This window comes from Fistularia commersonii, chromosome 17 (assembly GCF_037954325.1).
Source record: "Fistularia commersonii isolate RoL2024-O1a breed Wild chromosome 17, RoL_Fcom_v1.0, whole genome shotgun sequence".
NCBI lineage: Eukaryota > Metazoa > Chordata > Actinopteri > Syngnathiformes > Fistulariidae > Fistularia > Fistularia commersonii.
The window spans coordinates 17182420-17204874 of record NC_141300.1 but is presented as its reverse complement, the minus strand read 5'-3'; the positions used below and the strand labels follow the sequence as shown (position 1 = coordinate 17204874).

General features: G+C 50.1%; 1 protein-coding gene across 2 annotated transcripts; it reads left to right on the top strand.

Annotated features, from left to right (window-relative positions):
- The first annotated feature begins 13816 nt into the window (after positions 1 to 13816).
- Positions 13817 to 22219, top strand: tpm1 (tropomyosin 1 (alpha)). Of its 2 annotated transcripts, XM_086163141.1 has the most exons (10): positions 13817 to 14246; positions 14892 to 15017; positions 17230 to 17363; positions 17697 to 17814; positions 17899 to 17969; positions 18596 to 18671; positions 18850 to 18912; positions 19004 to 19073; positions 19481 to 19559; positions 22007 to 22219. In XM_086163141.1, the coding sequence occupies exons 1-10, from the start codon at positions 14133 to 14135 to the stop codon at positions 22008 to 22010; spliced, it is 855 nt and encodes a 284-aa protein (XP_086019267.1). In that variant the 5' UTR covers positions 13817 to 14132; the 3' UTR covers positions 22011 to 22219. The 2 variants fall into 2 exon arrangements, with proteins under 2 accessions (XP_086019267.1, XP_086019268.1); XM_086163142.1 differs by lacking the exon at positions 22007 to 22219 and having other exon boundaries at positions 13826 to 14246; positions 19481 to 19563.
- The last annotated feature ends 236 nt before the right edge of the window (positions 22220 to 22455 follow it).

Below are 22455 nucleotides of genomic sequence, written 5' to 3'. Positions count from 1 at the left end.
CCCAGCGGCCCCCGAGGTGTTTTTGATTTTCCGGCCTGCGTCGCGCTGCATTCCCCCCAGCAGATGTCAGCATTATTCCACCCAGCTTGTCTGCCAGGCGTCGAGCCTCGGGGAGAAACGAGCTCCGGCAGGAGGACTGGCTACATCAGTCGGACCAAAAAAGGAAATAGTGGATGTGCTTTTCTTTTCTTTTTTTTTCGCCCTTGGTCTCAGACCAGACCTTGAAGTATGCAGCGATTCCCATTAAGATGGTTTGGTCAGGAATGAGGGCTGGTCCGCTCGCCGCTCGCCGCTCGCCGCTCGGCCTCGGGGTGATTCTGAGGACGCTTTTTAACGATGTCAGATAAGACTTTTTCTCCTCCGGGTGGCACGCCGCGACGGAGTGCAAACGCGGAAATGCGTCCTAATGAGCGCCGCATTTGGCCGTTTGGTGTTTTCCGGTCTGGTGCGGCGAGGGGAAGCCGTGCGTTGAAGTGGGAGCGCCGAACGAGCGAGCGAGCTCGGGATGTTCGTCTGGATTTTTGAGCTGAACCTCAGCAGATAATGGACCTCAAAGGGGCGGTCCGGTCGGGGCCATAATCTGATCGCCGTGACGTCGGGCTAATTGGTCGTTTACGGCCGTAATGAGGTTTCCGAGCATCGGAGGCCTCGTCTCTCTGAACTTTTCCGTTCGGGTCGGCGCGGCGAAAACATAAATTCAGGGTGAAAGACGAGAGGGTGAGGGTTTCCGCGCACTCGGCCACCCCTCCGAACGCACTCGATCCAAACGTCCTCCCGCTTTTGCGGGCGCCTGTTTCTCCGCTTCACACATCTTGGATGCGAAGCCTGGTAGCAATCAACCCCGGAGGCGTGCACCGCGTGCACCGCTTGCACCCCGACTCTCGCTCGGGACGTTCGTTCCGCCGTCACCGCCGCTCTAATCCCTGCGGCCTGGCAGCCGGCGAGCTCCGGCTTTGTTCCCGTGCTCAAGTTCTCAAAACGACTGCGTGTTAGCCTGCGGTTACGCCGAGCGACACCGGGGGGGGTCAACCTCCCCGCTCCGTCATCAAGCGCCAACCGGCAATCTGTTCAAAGCGCGGCCGGGCCACAACAAACGCGGCTCGTAAGGGTTTCTGTGGAAGCCGCGCACGAAGCGAAGAGCCTTTGAAATGAAATGGACACCGTTTCTGTTTTTCTGGCTCGGATCGGAGGCGGCTTCACGGCGTGTCCAGGAGGGGGCGCTCCCGACACCCTCCAACACCCGTTGAGCTCATTCACGCTCACGTTACGTACATAAATAGGTGCGTCCATTTCAATCCTTGTCGAGCGTCACCGCCCGCATACCTCCCTGCGTTCCTTACGTCGCCTGTGGTTGCTAAGCGACACAGTTCGTAGGTCACGTTCAAATTCCGAGTTCTGTTTCGGACAAAGTGTGAGTTGCCGTTAAATATGCGTGGAAGGTGAATTCTCCCTGGTTATACCGACGCCGTGTCGTCTTCCTCGCTGTTTTCGCCGGTCCTACTTCCTGTGGTACAGCTTCGTTTGCCACATTCGGCCAGGCATTCGCCGGACCCCCAAAATGATGGGGCTGCTGTGCGCAGCATTCTTTTCCGATCGAGTCGTAAGCCGCTTCGGGACAGAACGGTTCTAAGAACTGGGTTCTAAGAACGCTTTTCTAAGAACTTCCTAGCTCGAATCGCGTTCCAGGAACGAGTCTCCTCCAAGGGAACTTCTTTCGGTTTGGCTGAAGCGCAACACTCAAACTGGAACCACCAAAGAAGAAGAGGAAGACGACTATCAGATAGATTGTGGAGTGTTTTTATCTTCTCCCTGCCCTGCTGCTGCGTCAAGAACCCCTTCATTAGCCAAACTCATGGAGCTAAAATGTTGACGTTGCTCTGCTAGCACCTCATGGCGCAGCAGGACAGAAGAGCTCAGACCTCTTTGCCGGTCCATTTCTCGCCGGTTCTGTTCATTTTGTCACGACCAGAGGCCATAATAGTTTTTTAAAAATGGTGCACTTCGGTCTGCGAGAGGGACTCGATGGTACGATCTACTTCCTGAAAAGATCCGATGGTCTGGGAAAAGTTCCTCCGGGGTGAAAGGGGCTGGTGTGGGTGTCAGTTCCCATGATTGTTATTGCACCAAAAGAGGAATCACAGCGCCGACTACTGGCCTTACACGTGCACTGCAGCGCTCTGTCGCCGTTTCCCCGGACGGAAACGTCACCGAGCGCAACTGCGAACAAAACTTGTCTCACAAAATCAGCTGGCCGGTGAGAACAAGAGTTTCTAGAGATGGGGCTTTGCAGTCCACTAAGTATCTGCCAGGCTAATGGAGTTCCACCAATCACCCAGCATCTACGTCCTATGAGTTCCTGTCGGACCAAAACAGACGGAGCTAAAGGGGTTCCAGGAACCGAGGGGTCCTTTACTGTCCGATTGCACAAAAATGTCCTGGTTCCTACAAAGGCTCACGGAACTGCAAAAAGTGCGAGAGGCGTCTGACTTCAGGGGTGGGAGTTTAGTCGAAACCGCCGGTGCCACAGCGAACCTTGACTTTTTCCTGCAGATAAGGGAGAAAACCGGCATTGTTGAGGGTTCGAGCGCTCCAAGTTAGCATTTGGCTTCTCGCACAGGAAGTCCCACACCCAGCCATGTTGTGGCAAACAGACAGGAAGTAGTTACACAACCGCTTCTCTTTTTTTTTCCTCAAAAGAAATAACCAAAACTTCCCTCCCCGGAGGAACGGGTGTGATGTAATGCCTCAGGGAAGCGGCAGCTCATCGCCGAGGACGCCTGGGAACGACGTACGCGACATCGCCGAAAACCAGTGAGGTCATTGTTTTGAAGGGACGGCGGTTGTTTACGCGTGCGAGCGTTCCTCCTCCCTTTGTGCTGCCGCAGGCGCCGCTCGCCAACATAAACCCGACAGACAGCGACCGATGAATCTAAGGGAGTCTTCAGCTCAGGTCTGGAAGTCATGACTATTTTAGGTCATCCTGCAGGTTACCTCCGCCACCTCTGATTTATTGAGATCTGTAAACAGCCCCGACTGCCGAGCTCCTCCGCGCGCTCGAGTTTCACAAAGGTAAGGGGTGACGGCGTCTCCGGGAGCCGGAGGAAAGTCAAAAATCGGAAAAAAAAAAACCCGGCGGGTCGACAGAAGCCGGAGCGTCGTACGGTCACCTTCGGCGCTGACCGACGGCGTTGACTTTCTCCCGTGATGGAACAGCAGCTCCGGCGGCCATCATGCGAGGACGCCGCAGTATTTCTCAGTCAGCACTGACAGCGCTGCTATATCGGGACGGAGCTGAGACCTAAAACCCCGCGCGCTAAATTTGGCTAGCTCCTGAAGGGGCTAGCAGCGGGAATATCCATTAAATGTTATCATTTGACACCGACAGCCGCTCCTCCGGCGGATTTATAGTGATTTTTATTTTCTCTCCGTTTCCTGCCCCTCCGGCCCGGAGCGGCGAGACGGGGGAAGCGTCTTTCTCGGCCTGCGCTGCCGACTGGAACTGATCCGCGGGGCCTCCTGGGATTTAAATCGTCCGGTTGAAATGCGAGCTCCCCTCCCCGCCCTCCCGCTCCTTCCCCCCTCCGGTCTTAATAAGGAAACTTATTAGATGACATCTACATTTTCTGCAGAGAGGGGAAAATAAAAAAGTCCCATCTCTCGGTGCTGTGGGTTTCCCAACCCCTCCGCCGACGCCACGCCTCCGAAAGCTGAATAAACAGTCGCGCCGCTAAACGCTCAAACGCTCAGCAGATTTTTGTCGACGCCGGTGCCAAAGTTCTGGAGTCGGGTCGGAGGTGCGGATTGATTGGTCCGTATGGCACTTTTCCTCGGCAGGGGTGCGGAGGGACATTCGGTGTCACATTAAACTACAACATTATACTCTATCGGACGCTTATTATCGTGTTATGTCGCTTTACGCACCGCCACGCGCCGTCCTCCTGCCCGGTTGCTACTTAACCAAGCTAATTGCTTTCACTCCGTCTCGCGCTTCACGCTTTGTTTGCCACCTCGGATGTGCAAAGTAACCCTGTCGTCGTCCATTAAGTCGAGAAGCGCCGGCGCGACGCGACCCTCCCAACCAGCGGGGGGCGATCCGACGCGCAACCTGCCCTCCGTACGTGTGAAAAAGAGTGAATAGATTCTTTTTTTTTTTTTTTTTTTTTATAGCGTCAGAGCGTGGCGGTGCAGTTTCACACACTTTTACCACCTCGCCCATGTGAGGATGCTTCGGTGATCTGACTCCTCCGGTACGATTTGTGATAGAACTCTTGCATGGAGGATTAATTTGTGTGTTAATTTAATGTGGAACAAGCAAAGCTTAATACTATACATGGGTTAATATTGCACACATGCAAAATATAAAGTCAAATCAAAAGACACATCAATGGCATTCATTTCTGAATTAAAAATGAAAGAAAAGTCATGTGCCTCCTTTTATGTGCAGCATTAAATCAGCATTAAATTTCCACAAATGTAACAATAATAAACTAAAAATTATATCCTGCAATGAGCGTGAAACCATGGAAGCCCACGTCTTGGAGTAGCGAGAAAAAGTGCATAAAGATAAAGTAATTAACAGTTTCATACACACTTTGCCGTTTCTTGTCGCTGCCAGCTTTAGCCATGACCTCTGTCAACAGAGGAGAGGACGTTTGTCGTCCTGTCGGGATTTTTACACCAAACATCAGCATCGTTGGATTTGTAGTATCAGCAATACATGCACTGCACATGCACTGTAAATATAATAACACTGGGGCCGGAGTTTAACGCCTGTGGTGAATGAATACGATGAGTGAATGAATGAGTGAATGGTTTTCTATCTCTGACAGCTGGGACAGGCTGCAGGATGAGCAGTATAGATAGTGAATGAATGAATGAATGAATGAATGAATGAATGAATGAATGTGTATTTACAAGTGTATTTGCAGTCCCTATGTCCTCTATTGTAAGTCGCTTTGGATAAAAGTGTCTGCCAAATGCAATGTAATGTTATGTAATGAATGAATGAATGAATGAAAGCATCTACTTTCCTGGAGGCTCTGGCTTCCAGTCACCACCCATCACACCCTCTCATCCTGTGGCCTCTCCAGCCGGGCGTCTATCCACTCCCTCACCCTTCCATCGCCACTTTCTGCTGCTCCGTCGAGCCCTCCGACCACGCGGAGCCTGGAGATCTGTGTGATCGGACGTCAGACCGCAAGCCGGGCGGCCGAGAATGCAGGTGCGGCAGGCAGTTGGGGGGAGGAAGAGGAGGAGGAGGAAGAAGTGGAGGAGGAGGGGCTCTTGGGGCATTCCTCTCTGGACGGAAACCGCAGGCCGACCCGCTCGCGGCCTGCAAACATCCACTGGAACCGCGCTGGAATGTCTCCGCAGCGTAGATTCCTAAACAAACTACACATTATGGCTTCCCTTCAAGCGGGTCACGGTCTTTCCTCCTCCGAGGTTCACGCTCATGAAGCGGGGGGGGGGGAGGTGAGGGAGGGAGCTTGTTTATTTTCTAAAAACGCTCCCCGCTCCGCATCCTCCGAAGGCTCGGGATGATGTCCGCTGCCGCGAACGCACGGCCTCCTTGTCTTCTCGCTGTTTTTTTGCCTCCCCTCTCCCTCGGACGACGCGCATACCAGGGAGTTTTACGGCTCTGTGGAATGGAAAGGAACGCCGCGAGCGTCTTCGGACCTCGCAAAAGGCCCCGGAGCCTCAGCCTCGCCGCCGCGCTTATACCGCCTAGCCCTTATATGGACACGCATATGGAAGATTCCCCCTCGCCGAGCAAACTCCAAGCCCCCTCCCCGTCCGCAACACGGGCTCCGAATGATTGAAGGCAAATATTTAAAGAGCCCTGTCGAGGAGATGCTGGGCAGCTGTGAGACGCCGCGTCACCTTCGGTAGAAACGCCAAAGCGGAGCGTTCGGGACAAAAAAAGCAAACGTAAAAAAAAGCCTGGCTTATCTGGAAGCGGGAGCTGCTTCTAAACACGCCGTTTACTCACAAACACAAACACGCGCTCCACTTCCTGCGCGTGCAAATAAACCCGATTCAAGGGGCGCGAAAAACCTGTTTTTTGCACACGGCGTTTCTGGGAATTTGATTTTTTTTTGATTTTCGTGCGCGGGTTTTGAAATGAATCGTGACAGTTCCCCCCGACCGCAACCCTCTCCCTCCCCCTCTCCGTCCACGCTGACTGAGCAGCATCAGATATGGCTGGCATTCTCTCTCTCCGTGCGTCCCATCTGTCCGGGGCAAATGCAAACAAACATCCCGGGAGGAGCTGAGCGGAACCACAACCCCCACCGCCGCCGCCGCCGCCACCGCCGCCACCCCTATAATGACTCCTCACCACATTTCGTCGTCCCCGTGGAAGCAGACGCTTTTCTGTATTTTTACCCGGCAGCTCGGGTTTATTTTCCCCCTCGGTGAGTTCTCGCAGGCGTCCGACGGCCCCGTTTGGAAAGCTTCCTCCTCCGCCGTTTGGAAGGCGCGCTCGCCGGACGGGTCCAAACGGGTCCGGGTCGTCTCTCCCCGTGATCTCCGAGATGACGGATCCTTTCATTTAGCGCTTTGTGAAGACTTGCACGCCGCCATTTTCAAGGGGAGCACCTGCGGCCCAAACATCTGAGCGTCACCGAATCCACCCGCGTTTTGATTGATTGATTTGAAAACCAAATATCAAGAGATTTTGTGTGATTTATACCCATATTGACAGATTTATCACAGCGTGGAGTAAAAGTGTCACGACCTTCTCCTCGCCGAACCCTGCCGGGCGCTCGCGCTCCAAACAGCTGGGGTTCACGCGACCGCCGGTAAACGCAAAATGTAGCGTGGCGTCGCATGAAACCGACAGCAGAAGGAAAGCGAGTGGGTTCGAGTTACAGCCGTCCCGGCTACCCCCCCCCCCCCCCCCCAACCCGCCTCCTTGCTTTTTGCTGTGCTTAATAATGATTATGTCCCTGCATGGAGAGATCTAACCCCCCCGGGGGGGCCGAGGGCGAGGCTGGGGTCGGAGCGGCGTCTGAAAAGGCCGAGCCCTTCTCTATATATATATCTGGACCGTGTCTGCAGAAATCTTCACATGGCACCTGATGAGGCCGTTTGCTCGCGCTACGTTTCGCCCGGAGGCCTTAAGAGCACGTGAATAAATGTATACAAACTGTAAATACATATAAATACTCTATATGTGCATCAGACAGTGTGTATTCTTAATTATTTTCTGGACACACGTGCGAGAACCTGCCCTCGCTTGCAAAGAGTTTCTTGTTTTTATATTGAAAATGTGAAAATAAATAAGGCAAAACCAGGAAATGTAAAAATAACAACAACCAAAACAAAAAACAACACATTCAGCCTCGTCACATTTAACCGATGAAATTCAGAGGCCGTTCAGTTCCGACGGCGAGGAAGACGACTTTAACGGTTTTAGCGCGCAGGAGGAAGAGAGGAGGACGAAGGAAAAGGGTGGATGGATGGACTTTTCCTTGTTTTACTTATTATTCATCTTTTTCTTCAGCCGTGTTACTGCTAGCATTTCCAGTTCGTATTTGCGGACGTTAACGGTATGTATTTCATTCAAAAGTTTAAAAAAATGTAAAAAAAAATATATCTCATGTAACAACGTGAACACCAGCGGCCTATTTTTTTATTTTATTTATTTATTTATTTATTTATTTTAATTATTTTTTTTTTTTTTTTGGGGATTTTTTTTTTTTATTTTTTTAGCCAGCGTGTCTTACATTCAGGTGCGCTCAATAGTCCAGAAATGACAGTAGCAAGATTTTTTTATTGAATCACTTTGTGTTGTGATTTTCTGCAGGATTGTGTTGGGCTTCGGCCTCCACCTGGAAACTATCAGCTCTGTCCCGGTTTGTTTTTTGGGTTATGAAAAGGATATCTTGTAAAATGTGACTTAAATATCCGCTTGTCACATGGCTTGCAACTTCCATTCTCCAAAGTGTACGTTTTTACCGTCGTTATTACTATATAAATGATGTTATTACACAAAGAGTAAACGGACGGCGGTGCACCGGGCACCAGATCCGGGGAGACGCGGTCGCATTCTATCCGAGTGAGAACATCCAAACGTCTCCGCCGGAGGATCTGCTAAGCAAACAGTTGGAGTCTGAGGTGCCAAGCAGGAGGTTCCCCTCGCAGAGCGCCGTAGACGCGGCGGCGGGCGGCCAACGGACGACAAGCTTGGAAGCCCCTGTCGTTTCATCGATTTCCTGAGCTGGAGTGTGAAATGCGGTTACTTGCGACGCGGCGTTCCGCCTCTCCCTCAAACAGCGATGCTCGCTCGCCCCTGTCAGCGCCCGATCGCCCCCGAGGTTCGTTCTGCTTCGCCATTCTTTGCTTTTTACGACTTTGTCACTAAGTGGCCCCCGATGCAGAGCTGGAGGTTAAGGAAAATAATGTGGCGGCCCGTTGTTGCACCTGCCCGACACTCCACAACGCCGCCTCGAATGCGGAATTTTAACATTTTCTCCGTTCCCCCTCACGGCAGAGACTTCTGGAGACTCGCGTTCGTGCAGTCAAATGTTCCGAAGGTGATCGTTCGTCCGTCCGTCCGTCCGAGGGCGCCGGAGCCAATCGCAGCCGTCATTGGCCGAGAGGCGGGGTTCACCCAGCCAATCACGGGGCGCCGTTCATTCAGTCATCTGCAGGTCATATCAAGATGTAAAACCATTCGCCCTCTCATTCACACGCGTGAGCAATGTAGGGTTTGCAATGCACCTCCTGCATGTTTTTAAGATAAAATATACTTTATTGAATAGGGGAAATTCTTTTGTCACTGCAGCGTAACAGTTACAGTATCATAAATATGGGTAGAAATATAAAAGATAGCAAAAGACGTCCACAAATAAATAGACAGCAGAGGGAACGACGACAACAACAAGCGTTAGAATAGACAACAGAATGGAAAAAAAAAAGAAAGAAAAGACGGCGAGGGTGAGAATTGACAACCAGAACGACAACAACGGGGATAAGAACTGTTCTGTGGACGCTGGGAGGAACCTGGAGAACCCTGAGGAACCTGCGCACACACCTGGAGATCATGGAGACTCCAAGCAGCAGCGATCCGCCGTGCAACCGTCGCTTGATTTCTGAATTAAAGAGGAAGAAAATGAACCGTAAATCCAACGTGGACTCCTGAAATCAAAACAACTGGAGCTTTGTTTATCTATAAATCTTAAAAAGGCATTCAAAGTTTCCCCGACTGACTGTTTTACTACGGGAAGATGTTTGTCTGGTCTTTAAAATCACGGAAAAATTCAGTTTTTAAACAAAATGACGTCGCTCTCCCTTTCCTAAATCCCTAGAGGGCCCGACTAAAGACTGGATTTGTTCGGGCTCGGCAAAGAAAACTCCAAGTTGCCAAACCGGCATCTTGGAGGACCAAGAAAAAACATGGAAATCCAGGATAACAAGAGCTCGGGTTTCAGACGTCGTCTCGACGGGTCTGAAGACGCGGCGGAGCGCCGAGACTTAAAAAGCCCTCGGCTAAGACTCGAAAAGACAAGCATAATAACGAGGTTTGAACCAGGATGCTTTACGTCCAGACGGGAATCTGAAGGGTTGAGATTCATTCATTGATCCAGTCATTGTCAATTTCCACTCACACGCGTCACCCTGTAACAAATCTGTAATAATAACACTGTCATAATAAGTTTATTACACGATAGATACACTAATTCAGTGGAAAAGGAGCGTTGGCATCTCGGGTCTCACGGCCCCGAGCAGATTAGAACCAGATTGCGCGACATCGGGATGAAATGAATCAGGTGCCGAAGCGAAAGGGGGTGATTCATTATCCCCAAGTGCTGACGTACCTGATTCCGGCGCTGGATATATTTTTTTTTTTTTTGTTTGGTTTTTTTTTCCAGCGTATTTAAAACAATCTATCATCTGTGTTCTCCCGCTGCGAAAACCACCGCGATTCCCGTTTTCACCGCAGAGCTCTGGACGCGACTCAAACGCTTTTGATCGTCCGGATGGTTTGGATTAATGGAATATCTGTGAAAACGCGCCTGTTTTCTTTTCGCATACTTGATTAAAAAGAAACTTTTTTTTTTTTTTTTGTCTGTTTCAGACTTTCCTCGCCAGGCCTCCGATGGTCCTCCCGCCTTTTCCGGCGAGGATTAAAGATGGCAGCCGGTAGACTTTTGTCCGATTCGCCACGTCCGTCATCAAAAGGGGGCGCGTCGAGCCACGCTCTATTTTTACTGCGCCGATACGTTCGGAGGAAACCGCCGCGATCCAGGTTGTTGTCATTCCCGGGATGCCGCGGCGAATCCGGAGCGCCGTCCCCAGAACTTCCCCCGGGTCCATTAACCCGAAGCGCGGTTCGGATCAAATGGCAAATCAAGATTAGCGGCCGTGCTCGGTGCCTCGGCCGGAGGACGATTAGGATGAGACATGACGGGGAGGGGGATTAGACGGAAATATAAACGGCGTGAGATATGCCGGTCACGTGGCGCGGGGATGCGCTCGGGACCAGGCGAGGATTTGAACGTGATATAAGCGGCACGATGTTATAAACAAACAAGTATCCGCCGCGGAACGGGCTGCGAACAGCTCGGCTCGCCGCTGCAGCGCGGAACGCTCGGAAACCGCTAACACGCAGCAGTGACAGCGAGGCTAATGGCCGACGCCGACGCCAAAACCACACGTGGGGACGGCGGCGGCGGCGTCCGGTGAATGTAAACAGCAAACAAAACTCCACTCGCAAGCCGACGGCCAATCACAGCAACGACCAAACCTGTCAATCAACCCCGGAGGTCAAACTCATCGGAGAAAGAAGCCGCAAGATGATGGATGGATGGATGTTTGCCTCGGCTGAAAACGCAACAATAAGACAGACGGGACTTGAAAACGTCTGGCCGAAGGTCGACCAAAACAACAATGTCCAAGTTCTCCAGAGTATTCTGGAGAACTTGGACTGGTGAAGACATCCAGTCTACCTTCTCTTGGGATTTACCCGCCGTGTGGTTCGGGGTCACCCCAAGCAACGACGCAACCTGTCCAGCTCAAAATTTGGTCCCAGAAGGTTTGCCTTCCCAGAGGCTTGGAGGGATGCGGGCGTCAGCACCTTCAGCCTCGGCCTTCCAAAACCAACCACAGAAGAGGAGGAAGAAGAAGACGTGGACGACATGGAGTTGGAAGCGATTAGATAGACTATCAGATGGCTTGAAGAGTTTTTATCGTCGCCCTGGGCTGCTTCGTTGGTGAAGAACCCCGCTGATAGCTAACTCAGCTGTTAGCTGACCCCAATGTTAGCTGATCCAGCTGTTAGCTAACCCTGCTGTTAGCTAACTCAGCTGTTAGCTGACCCTGCTGTTAGCTAACCCAGCTGTTGGGTCACCCCGTTTTTAGCTGGCCCAGCTGTTAGCGAACCCGGTTCTTAGCTAACTCAGCTGTTAGCTGACCCCATTGTTAGCTGACCCAGCTGTTAGCTAACCCTGTTGTTAGCTAACTCAGCTGTTAGCTGACCCAGGTGTTGGGTCACCCCGTTGTTAGCTGACCCAGCTGTTAGCGAACCCCGCTGGTAGCTAACCCAGCTGTTGGCTGACCCCGTTGTTAGCTGACCCAGCTGTTAGCTGACCCAGCTGTTAGCTAACCCAGCTGTTAGCTGACCCCGTTGTTAGCTAACTCAGCTGTTAGTTAACCCTGCTGTTGGCTAACTCTAACTCACTTCTTTTCAGCCAAAATGTCGAACTTCCCAGCTTGAATTCCGTTCCAGGAACCAGCCTCCTCCGAGGGAACTCTTTGGTTTGGATTGTCTCAGGCAGCAAGGGACGCCGGCAGGGACCCCCTTAAGTGCATCACTCAAAAACAAACCACCAAAGATGATGAAAATGACCATCTGATGGGTTGAAGAGTTTTAATCCCAGTCTTGAGTCAATGTCCAACCTTATGAGGCTAACATGTTGAAACCCCTCCGTGGCTTAGCAGGCCAGAAGAGCCTGGACCTCTTCGTCTGCCCATTTCTCGCTGGTTCCGCTCATATGAGTGTGAGAATACAGAATAATACTTTAAAAATTAGCACCGTGCAGTCTTCAAGAAGAACACGGTGACTCATGAGTTCCACTAATCACCAAGAACCGCTCAGTCGGAGCTAAGATGGTTCTAGAGCTGGATTAGGACGGTCTAACTTCCCGAAAAGATTCTCAGATCTAGAAAAAGTCCCTACAGTGGGAAAGTGCAGTAGATGTTTACAATCTCGTAGTTCCCACCATTGTTATTTCTCCAAAACAGGAAGTGTGTCTGGTGTTTAGCTCACTGTGAAACCACAGCGCCAACTACTGGCCTGGTGCTTGTACTGCAGGTACCGAAAAGCAAACGGGACGTCATAGCGTGAACGGGGACGTCCGACCCCCGAACCCTCGGACCCCCGGAGCGATCTCGCCGGGCCTTAGCGACAATAATTTATAAACCGGGCCAGAGCCGGGGGCCGGATTATTTTGGGGTCTGATGGCGGGGGTGGGGGTGGGGGTGGGGGTGGGGGGGCGTATCCGATGGCGTCGGAGTCTTGGCACGTCGTCTTACGGACGGAGGCAGGTGCAAGGAGGGGAAGGGCCCTAAAAATATCTCGGCGGAGACTCGAAGACACTGGTGTGTCCTCGGGCTCCATCCAGGGGGCGTTGGGGCCGAGGGGGGGGGAAGGTTCATATAAATACTTTAAAATTATTGAATTAGGATGAATGATAATGAATGATAAACAATCTCTATAAAGGTCATGCTGATTTGGCACGTCGTCCGTAGGGTTCAAAGGTCGGGAGGGAGGGGTTAGCAGGGAGGGGTTAGCAAGGAACGGTTAGCGCGTCTTGGGGGCCCAGCTGCTGTCACACACACGCGCACACACACACACACACACGCGCACGCACACACACACACACGCACGCACACACACACACACACACACACACATACATACACGCAGGCTGGGCTAGTGCTGCAACCCTGATTCAAATGGTCAGATAAGATAAGATAAGATAAGATAAGATAAGATAAGATAAGATAGATATACTTTTTTGATTGTTGTAGGGGAAATTCTTTTGTCACATCAGCACAGCAATGACAGTTTCGATAAATATGAATAAATAAGAAATAACTGAATAAACTGACTTAGAATCAGAATACTTTATTGAAATTGCTTTTGGTTGAAAGCAGTCAAGTGGGGAAGAATCAGAACAGAACTCTCTATATAAAAATAAACGAATAATAAAAATAAGATAAAATAAAAAAAAACAGTAAAGATAAATAAAAATAAATTAATGAATAAATAAAATATAATAAATAAAATATGTATACATAAATAAATTGTAGTAAATAAAATATAAATAAATAAAATATGTTTAAATAAACAAAATTTAAATAAATAAAATATAAATAAATAAATGAAGTCAAAAATTTGTAAAAATATATGTAATGTATATTTACAAGCACATGTGTCAAAGTAGGGGTTGTTGTACAGAAAGTACAAATATACTTGAGTAAAATGAAAATAGAGAGGCAGCGGTACATCAGTGAGGCGGAGGCACCTGATGCTTTGTCAGATAAACACCTCCCATCCAGACTTTGAACAACAACCCCTTCCTCCTCCTCTTCCTCTTCCTCCTCTGTGGAGCATCTCTGCCTGGCTTCAGCGGTTCACACACGCACGGAGCGCGTTTGGCGAGGGAGAAACCTTGCATTTTTCTGGAGAGAAAAAAAAAAAAGCGCATCCGGTAAAGAAGTGCCGTCCTCCTCCAGTGACTCCCGCGTCCCCCGCCGTCCGTGGGAGCGCCACATCCCATATAAAGGCGTATCAAAAGTCGAATGGCCACGCAGCTCCTGCAGGAGGAGGAGGAGGAAGAGGAGGGGGGGGCGTGAACGCCTCTCCCAGAAAGTATTGGATGTCCAAAAAGAATCCACACACCCACACCCACAACCCACACCCCCCCTAAAAGTACATATTTGCCCTGGCGCAGGGAGGCAGAGCCCGCAGTCCAGCTCCAGCCCGGCTCAGACGCGCAGAGCAGCCTCTCCCGCGCTCTCTCTCTCTTCTCCCTTCCCCGGTTTGCCGTTTGGGACGTTTTTTTTTCCCCCCCTTCCCGGTTTCTTAGTGTGTGGTCGGTGCCACCGAACAGCGAAACGCAGCCATGGACGCCATCAAGAAGAAGATGCAGATGCTCAAGCTCGACAAGGAGAACGCCTTGGACCGCGCCGAGCAGGCCGAGTCCGACAAGAAGGCGGCGGAGGACAGGAGCAAACAGGTCGGCAGGCGCCCCTTGGGTTGTTTTTTCTGGAAAAAAATTGGGAAAAAAAAATCCAGAATAGGCCGTGGATAGGCCCAGCTTTATTTTTTTTCTTTTTTTTTCTTTTGACGGATAATCTGAAATTTGGAGATAAATCTCGATTCTAGCCGGAGAGAGACCTTTACGCACAGCCGCGTTCATAAGATAATTAATATCACGGATGTTTTTCTTATATCATTCCAATGATATTATTATTATTATTATTATGGTCATTATTGGATGTGATGCATGATGTGATGGTGTCTCCTGTGCGCATGTGTAGTTAGAGGACGAAATGAGAGAATTGGAAAAGAAATTGCGCGTAACCGAAGACGAGCGAGATAAAGTGTTTGAGGAGTTCCAGACGGCCGAGGAGAAGCTGCTGAGCGCGGAGGAGGTCGCCACCAAGGTACCCGACCAGGGCCTGCATGAGTCTCCCTAACTTCTTCTCCTTCTTCTTCTTCTTCTTCTGTCTTCTCCTGCTCCTCTGCGCTCTTTGCGCTCTCTTGCGCGCCTCACGCCCGCTTCTCCTGACCACCACCACCACCACCACCACCTCCTCCTCCACCACCGCACCTTCTGCAACCTCCCCCCTCCACCCTCCCACCCACACCGACACCAAAGCTTGAGGACGACCTGGTAGCTCTGCAGAAGAAGCTGAAGGGAACTGAGGACGAGCTGGACAAGTACTCCGAGGCTCTCAAAGACGCCCAGGAGAAACTTGAGCTCGCCGAGAAGAAGGCCACAGATGTAAGTAAGGGAGGGATTCACACCTGCAACTCCTCCCTCTCCACCCACTCCACGCCCCCACCCACTCCTTCTTTTCTCGACACATCCCGGTGCAGATCACTTGAACTGTCGTGCGTGGACGTTTGCATCTCAGCCCACCCGCAAAATACACATTTCTCTTTAGAATAGTAATATCTACCCTCACACACACACACACACATCCCTGTGAGTGTCCCGGATGAGGAAGTCGTCTTCAAAGTGGGGCCCCGTGAGCGTGGATCCCCCCCCCCCCAACCAAGCTGCGCATGCGCGGATAAATATAGCCCGCTGCTTTATATGGTCAGGATGGAGCCGCGGGCGGCTCTGCGCGCTCACCGCGGGGAAAAACACAAGTTTCCCAAAATGTCACGGCATGATAATCAAATATAAATATAGCATATCGCAGGGAGAGAGGAAAAGGAAAAAAATGAGCTTTTTTTTGTTAGTTTTCCACTGGAACAAAAAATTGGAAGTCAGTTTAAAGGATTTCAGGGGCCACGACCCTCTCACCTCCCCCAGGATAAACAATAGATTTAGATTAACAGTCAAAGTCAAGGGCGGTAGACTTAAGTCATTTGCTGCCAGGAAACCTCGGTGGATTCACGCAGGAAACAATAATCCACTAATAGGATCCCTGTGGGGGAGAAGGGGGGTCACGGCCCACGAAGCGTCTGCTCCTGCCGGCGTCACTCCCATATAAATATTTTGAAATAAATAACCCTCGACCCTTTTTAATGTGTATTTCTTGCGCGTTTTTTTTTTTATTTAAACCATCGTTTTAAACTTTTTTACCCGTGCAGTTGCCACTTGTAGTGCTCCAAAATGGCCAGCAGAGGGCGCTGTCGCACCATCGCTGCACTTGCACAGCCGCCGACGGGAACGCGGCAATTAAATGCAATTAAATAGTTTTTTTAATCACGTTTATTTTTTTTTTACCGTTCGATTTTACTTTAAATGAAATAGATTTTTGTTTGTTTATTCATTTGTTTTATTTATTTTTATTTTTTTTATTTTTGGTCCCCTACTTCCTGCTCTGCGACGGGCGCCGCCGAGGCGCGCCCCCGGAAAGCTTTCCGCGGCTTGCAACCTCGTCGCGCATCGTCATCCTCGGATACCAAGCAGCGGCGCGTCGAGGGTTTATTATTATTATTATTATTATCATCATTATTTGCAGGGTCGTTTCCTGCCCTGCATTATTTTCTAAAAACAATCAGAATTAAATGTGAGAATGGCCGGAGCCACGTCGCTGGAGGCGGTCAGGCGGAAGATCCGATGCCTGCAGGAGCAGGCGGACGGCGCGGAGGCGAAAACCCTCCGGTTGCAGGACGAGCTGCGGGTGGAGAGGAAATCTCGGGAGCGAGTAAGCGCGTACATGTCGTGTGTTAACGCCGGGGGACGTGGGGTGACAGTTGCGGGCCCCCCGGGTCCCCTAATTGGGAACGTTAGGCCGCGCAGCCCGGTGTTCATGAACGTCTCATCCGGGTGTATTATCACTCTGCGTGTGTGTGTGTGTGGGGGGGGGGGATTAAGAGACTAGAGGAAGTTCAAATGTAACCTTGGCAACAACTTGTGGGCGCGCACATGCACCGTCTCGGTCCCTGACTTGCCCGTATAAGGACCGCGGGTTCGAGCGGAGGTCGCCTGGCTGCAGGCGGGAAAGGAGCCTCCTCGGCGGGGTTTGTGCAGCCCGTTAACCCGCCGGCACGCCGGATCCGGAACTGTCACTTCCTGTTTTGTAACACGTGATGATGCACTTTTAAAAGTAACTGAAATGAGAATTCGTAAAGGCGAAGCAGATTTTATCATTGTTATTGGTTATTATTATTATTAAATATCACACTTAACGTTATTATCATCCTTGTTGTCTTTAGTTTTCAGGGGTAAATATTTGTATAAATATTTGTTCTGTCAGTGAAAGCAAACAAGGATGTAAAAGACTGGTTGAGAACAGGAAGTGCTACTTTTGTAAAAGAAAAAAAAAGGACATTTTCCTTTTAGAGATGCCTGATTAAACCACAACCCATTCACAGAGTGACAAACGAAAGTTGGGCTGAGGTGCAAATTTCTGTGTGTGTGTGTGTGTGTGTGTGCGTGTGTGTGTGTGTGTGTGTGTCCCTTCTGGTTTACTCGTGGTGCCGTGGTTGTGACTATCTACCCCCTCCACCGTCTCCCCATCCATCCCTCGCTCTCCTAGGCCGAGGGAGATGTCGCTTCCCTCAACAGGCGTATCCAGCTGGTTGAGGAGGAGTTGGATCGTGCTCAGGAACGTCTGGCCACAGCTCTGACCAAGCTGGAAGAGGCTGAGAAGGCTGCTGATGAGAGCGAGAGGTGGGTTCTTCAGAAGCAACCTGATGAGAAGCCGTTTTGCTTCGAGTTTGGTTCAAATCAAGTAACAATTGAATTCAAAATACCTGCAGAAGTAGCATAGGTTTGCAATTTAAGTCACCTTCTGCTCTAAGTGTGAGATAAAAAAAATCATAAAATCAATGTTTTTCTATGTTTTGGCCTAAAAAGGTTCACAATTCACAATTCTCTGGTGCTTTTATTTCGGTGGATCATTCAGAACAGCCTGGTAAAGACCAGCACCGCTGACTCCCTGTGTGTGTGTTTGTGTGTGTGTGTGTGTGTGTGTGTGTGTGTGTGCGCTCCCCCTCCTCACAGAGGTATGAAGGTCATTGAGAACAGGGCCATGAAGGACGAGGAGAAGATGGAGATCCAGGAGATCCAGCTGAAGGAGGCCAAGCACATCGCTGAGGAGGCCGACCGCAAATATGAGGAGGCCAGTTTTTATTTCTTGTTTATTTTTATCCGTTGGCGCCGCTCGTCTCTGTCTGACTTGTAACTTCCCGCGCTCGTCCTCCAGGTGGCCCGTAAGCTGGTGATCATTGAGGGCGACCTGGAGCGCACGGAGGAGCGCGCCGAGCTGTCGGAAGGGTGAGGACGCGCGGCCTTGTTCGTGCCTGCTAGCACCCACGCCGCCGCCGCCGCTCACACACACTTTACCGCGGCACTTGTTCTCACTGTGTGCGCTGACCTTTGGCATGCTCCTCCCCGGTGTGAACCGTGGCGTGCACGCCCTTCCTCCTCCTCCCCTTAACAGGCAGAATCGGACAAAGGAAGAAGAGCTAAGCGTTTTGGAGCAAAGCATGAAATCGCTAACGTCCTCCTCGGCAAAGGTACTAAACCGAATCCTAACACGCACACGCCCTCTCCTCCTCCTCCTTCCTCCCCCCGCTTTCATCCGTCCCTCTTTTCCTTTGCTTTACTGCGTTTGCGTCTCTTTTTTTATTTTTATTTTTTAACACCTGCTTTTATTTGGAGTGCGTCGGACCCCTAACACGGCGGGAACCCCGTCGGATGCAACCCCGAGGTCAAGACATGGCCGACCTTCGTGTCGTTCCTCTGTTAAGACGTCTCAATCGATCCCCGTAGTTGTTATTTATCTTTTCTCCTCCTCCTCCCTTTCTCCCCCATCTCGCGTCCCCATCTTTGTTTTTCCTCCCCCCCCCTCTCTTGGCCCATCCTCCCGCGCTCTCCCCCTCCACGTCTCAAAACGCCAGCAAATGCTCTGAGCTTGAGGAAGAGTTGAAAACTGTGACCAACAACCTGAAGTCACTGGAGGCCCAGGCCGAGAAGGTGAGCGCCGCCCGTCCGGCCGCATGCATGCCGTTCGGGGTGTAGACGCGGGAGGACAGCGGGGCGCCGGCGGCGAAACCCCCGGGCATTTCCGCCGATAGCAACCGGCCGCCGCTTTCGGGATTTTGCACATTCACCGGTGACGCCTGGTGGTCTCATTCCCCCGTGTGTCCCACAGTACTCCCAGAAGGAGGACAAATACGAGGAGGAGATCAAGGTCCTCACCGACAAGCTGAAGGAGGTGAGTTTGCGTCGTCGGAGGCTTTTCCACCCCCTCCCCCTCCCCCCCTCGCGGATGTCACGGCTAAATCCCGTAAATCTCCCCTCACCAGGCTGAGACCCGCGCTGAGTTCGCAGAGAGATCAGTAGCCAAGCTGGAGAAGACCATCGACGACTTGGAAGGTATGTTTTTGTTCCTCCTCCTCCTCCTCCTCCTCCTCCCGCCCCTCGCAGATGTATATTATGTCAGCCGCGGTATTTGGTCAAGAGCCGGCTTCTTTTAAAACAGGATCTCCCGGGGAGGCTGTTCTTGGCTCCCACCGGCGAACGTCACGTCTCTATTTAGTCTGTCCCGGGGCGCTCGGGGCTCCGCGGGGCTCCGCGGAGCCCCGCGGAGCCCCGCGGAGCATACCAACCCTTACATAAACCCCTTTATCTCCTGGAATCCACCCTTTTTCCCCCCTTCTACTTTTTCCCGCGTCTCCGTTCTCGGCCTTTCCTGTCTTGTGGTCTCACTGTCTGAATGCTTCACCTCCTTTCTCACGCGCCGCTGCACCTCCACCTCCACCTCCACCTCCAACCCCCCGTAGATGAGTTGTATTCCCAGAAACTGAAGTACAAGGCCATCAGCGAGGAGCTGGACCACGCCCTCAACGACATGACCTCCATGTAAATCTCTTCGCCTCGCTTGTCTTGTGTTTGCACCCTCCGACACCAAACGCCGTCTTGGATTTAATCTCAGTCTCGACCGTTCGCCTGCGGAGATTATTGAAGAGGCGGCCGTGCACGTGAAGCGGCCGTGCACGTGAAGCCGCCGCGCGGTAATCTCAGTCAGAATAATGAGAATGAGAACAACTTTATTTATCCCGAAGGAAATTGTTGTGCCAGAGTTTCAAGCAAAAACATAACAGTAATAGAAATAGTAGGAAGGAGGAAGAATAAGAAATACAATGAAATATAAATTGTCTTAACTGTTAACGACAAAGATTTGAACATTCCCTGCGGCTGAGGGAAGAGGAATTAAAAAGTTATAGTATAGTATAGAATAGTTCAGCAGGGTTTCATCAGTCGCAGATTTTGAACTTTTTTATCTAATTTGATACCCCAGATTTGATGCTACGCTATGCGTCTTTGCACTATGAGTGAATTTTTTTTAAATAACGTATTTTCCGGACCAGAAGTCGCTCCGGAATTAAGTCGCACCAGCCAAAAAATGCATCATGAAGAAGAACAAAAACATATATAAGTTGCACTGGACTATAAGTCGCATTTTGGGGGGCGACTTATTTGATAAAATCAGAGACGGAGAACAATCGTTCGCCTTGAAAGGCAAGTTGCAGCGTTAGTGCGAGCGGACGTGCTCGACCGTGACCGTCTGCTGCTAAAACCTGATGTGTATTAGAACAATGAAGCAACAACGGCTCCATTTAATCTTCTGGTCTCCGTGCACGCTCTCATCCGGAAATCACAGAACTCTAAATATTCATCAAAACAGTTATAATAGTAATAACAGAACAGAGAGCGAGAGGCTGAACAGGCGTCTGCTATGTTAAAGTAACGTATTAACCATAGCGTAGCATAGCATAGCATAGCACCATAGCATAAACAACATAGCATAATAAGTTTCCAAACTCTCCATCTCACTCCAAATCACTAAATCTGTTGGGACATCAAGTCATTTCTATTCATCGCCTTGGCAACCACCTGGGCACGGAGATGTCACTGCGCCGTTGACGGCAGCGCGTTGTTCAAGCAGCCACGAGTGAACTCGTTCCTCCGGCTGTAGCTACCTAGCTTTTAGCCCGCGATTAGCTTTTTTTTGCTTTCCTCATTGCAGTTCAAGTATCCTTCGCTTTTTCGCCAGACCCTCACAAGTGTCTGGCTCACTCCAAACTTTCTTTCTGCTGCTCGATTAGCGTTTTCGCTAATATGATTTTCCCTTTGGGGACGTTTGTGTTCAGTCTTTCTCAGATGTCTCTATACGTTGACTCTGAAATTTTCAATTTTCTGTGATAAAAAGAGTAGCACATAATAGAGCGCACACTCTCGCGGCTGTCACTGTGAAAATAACGAAGATGTGAGATGACCGTAGATATTTAGCATGCAGGACTGTCTCAGAAAATTAGAATATTGTGATGATGTTCTTTATCTTCTGTAATGCAATTACAGAAACAAAAATGTCATACATTCTGGATTCATTACAAATCAACTGAAATATTGCAAGCCTTTTATTATTTTAATATTGCTGATTATGGCTTACATTTTAAGAAAACTCCAAAATCCTATCTCAAAATATTAGAATATTATGTAAAAGTAATATTTGTGTTTTTAATTGCATTACAGAAGATAAAGAACTTTATCACAATATTCTAATTTTCAGTCCTGTATAAGTCTTATCTGAGTAGAAAGCACAGGGCCGGACAATTATGAAAAAAACTGCGACTTATAGTCCAAAAAAATACTTATTATTTCAATTATTTTTATGGTAAAATAATAATTTTGTAGGGTGACAACCAACCGGAGCGTGGCGCTCTGTATGCTAGGCTCTGATTGGTTCAGCGACATTAGCATCCTCTGCATCTCCTGAGCGTAGCATGCGTTTAGCATCTCGCCTCACATCAACGCTACTAGCAGTGTTACTCTGCGGCGTTTGTGTGAATTATTCCGGAAAGTTTTTAATTTATTTCAACACCTACTGTGACGCTAACCGTCGTAGGAAAAAGTGCAACTTCCTCGACATGCAGGGAAAAGCGCTTTAAAATATTTATTATTAACCCTCATATTATGTTTAGGGTCAATTTGAACCATTGGGTCAATGGGTGAAATGGGTCAAATTGACCCTTAACATAATATGAGGGTAAATAAAAATATATAAGTAATGGAATTAAAAATTTTGTGTTTTTACGCGTGCATGCTAGTTTTCTCCTGAGCGTCTGCAGCGCCTGCAGAGGCGTTTTTTCGCAACGCCTTTTTTTTTCCGTGTGTTTGGTTCGGCAAACGCCGACCTTCCGGCGGAGCGTCGACTCCCGGTGTTTTGTCCCGCTCCCTCCCCGCCGTCCCGCCGTGCATTTGTGCGTTTCCTCCCGGCTCACTCTCCTTATTCTCTCCCCACGCAGATAAGTTGTTCGCACCTCATCAGCGACGCCTCCCGCCGGCTGAGCGGCACCCGTCCGCCCTCTGCAGCCTCTCCTCCATTTCCCCCTCCGCCTCTGTCCTCTCCCCGTGTTTCCATCCTCGTGTCGAAAATCACTCCATCCCATCTCTTGTACAGAATCCTCGAGTCTTTCTGCGTTGTGTAAAGAAAAATGCAATAAACGTCCTTCCTTCTACGTGCGCCGTATCTCTTTTCTCTGTCCTTTCCTTTTTTTTTTTTTTTTTTCCCCATGTTTCTTTTCCTGCTCTCGGTGTTGTGGCGCGGACGGCGACGGGTGCTAGCGCTTTTCAAACGGAGCTGTGATAAGGGGTCCCGAGGAATTGTTGGGAAACTGGTGATGCATTGCGGTAGAGGTAGAGGAACGACGTGCATGTTTACAAATGTGCTGAGTCATGATTTGGATGCTGGAAA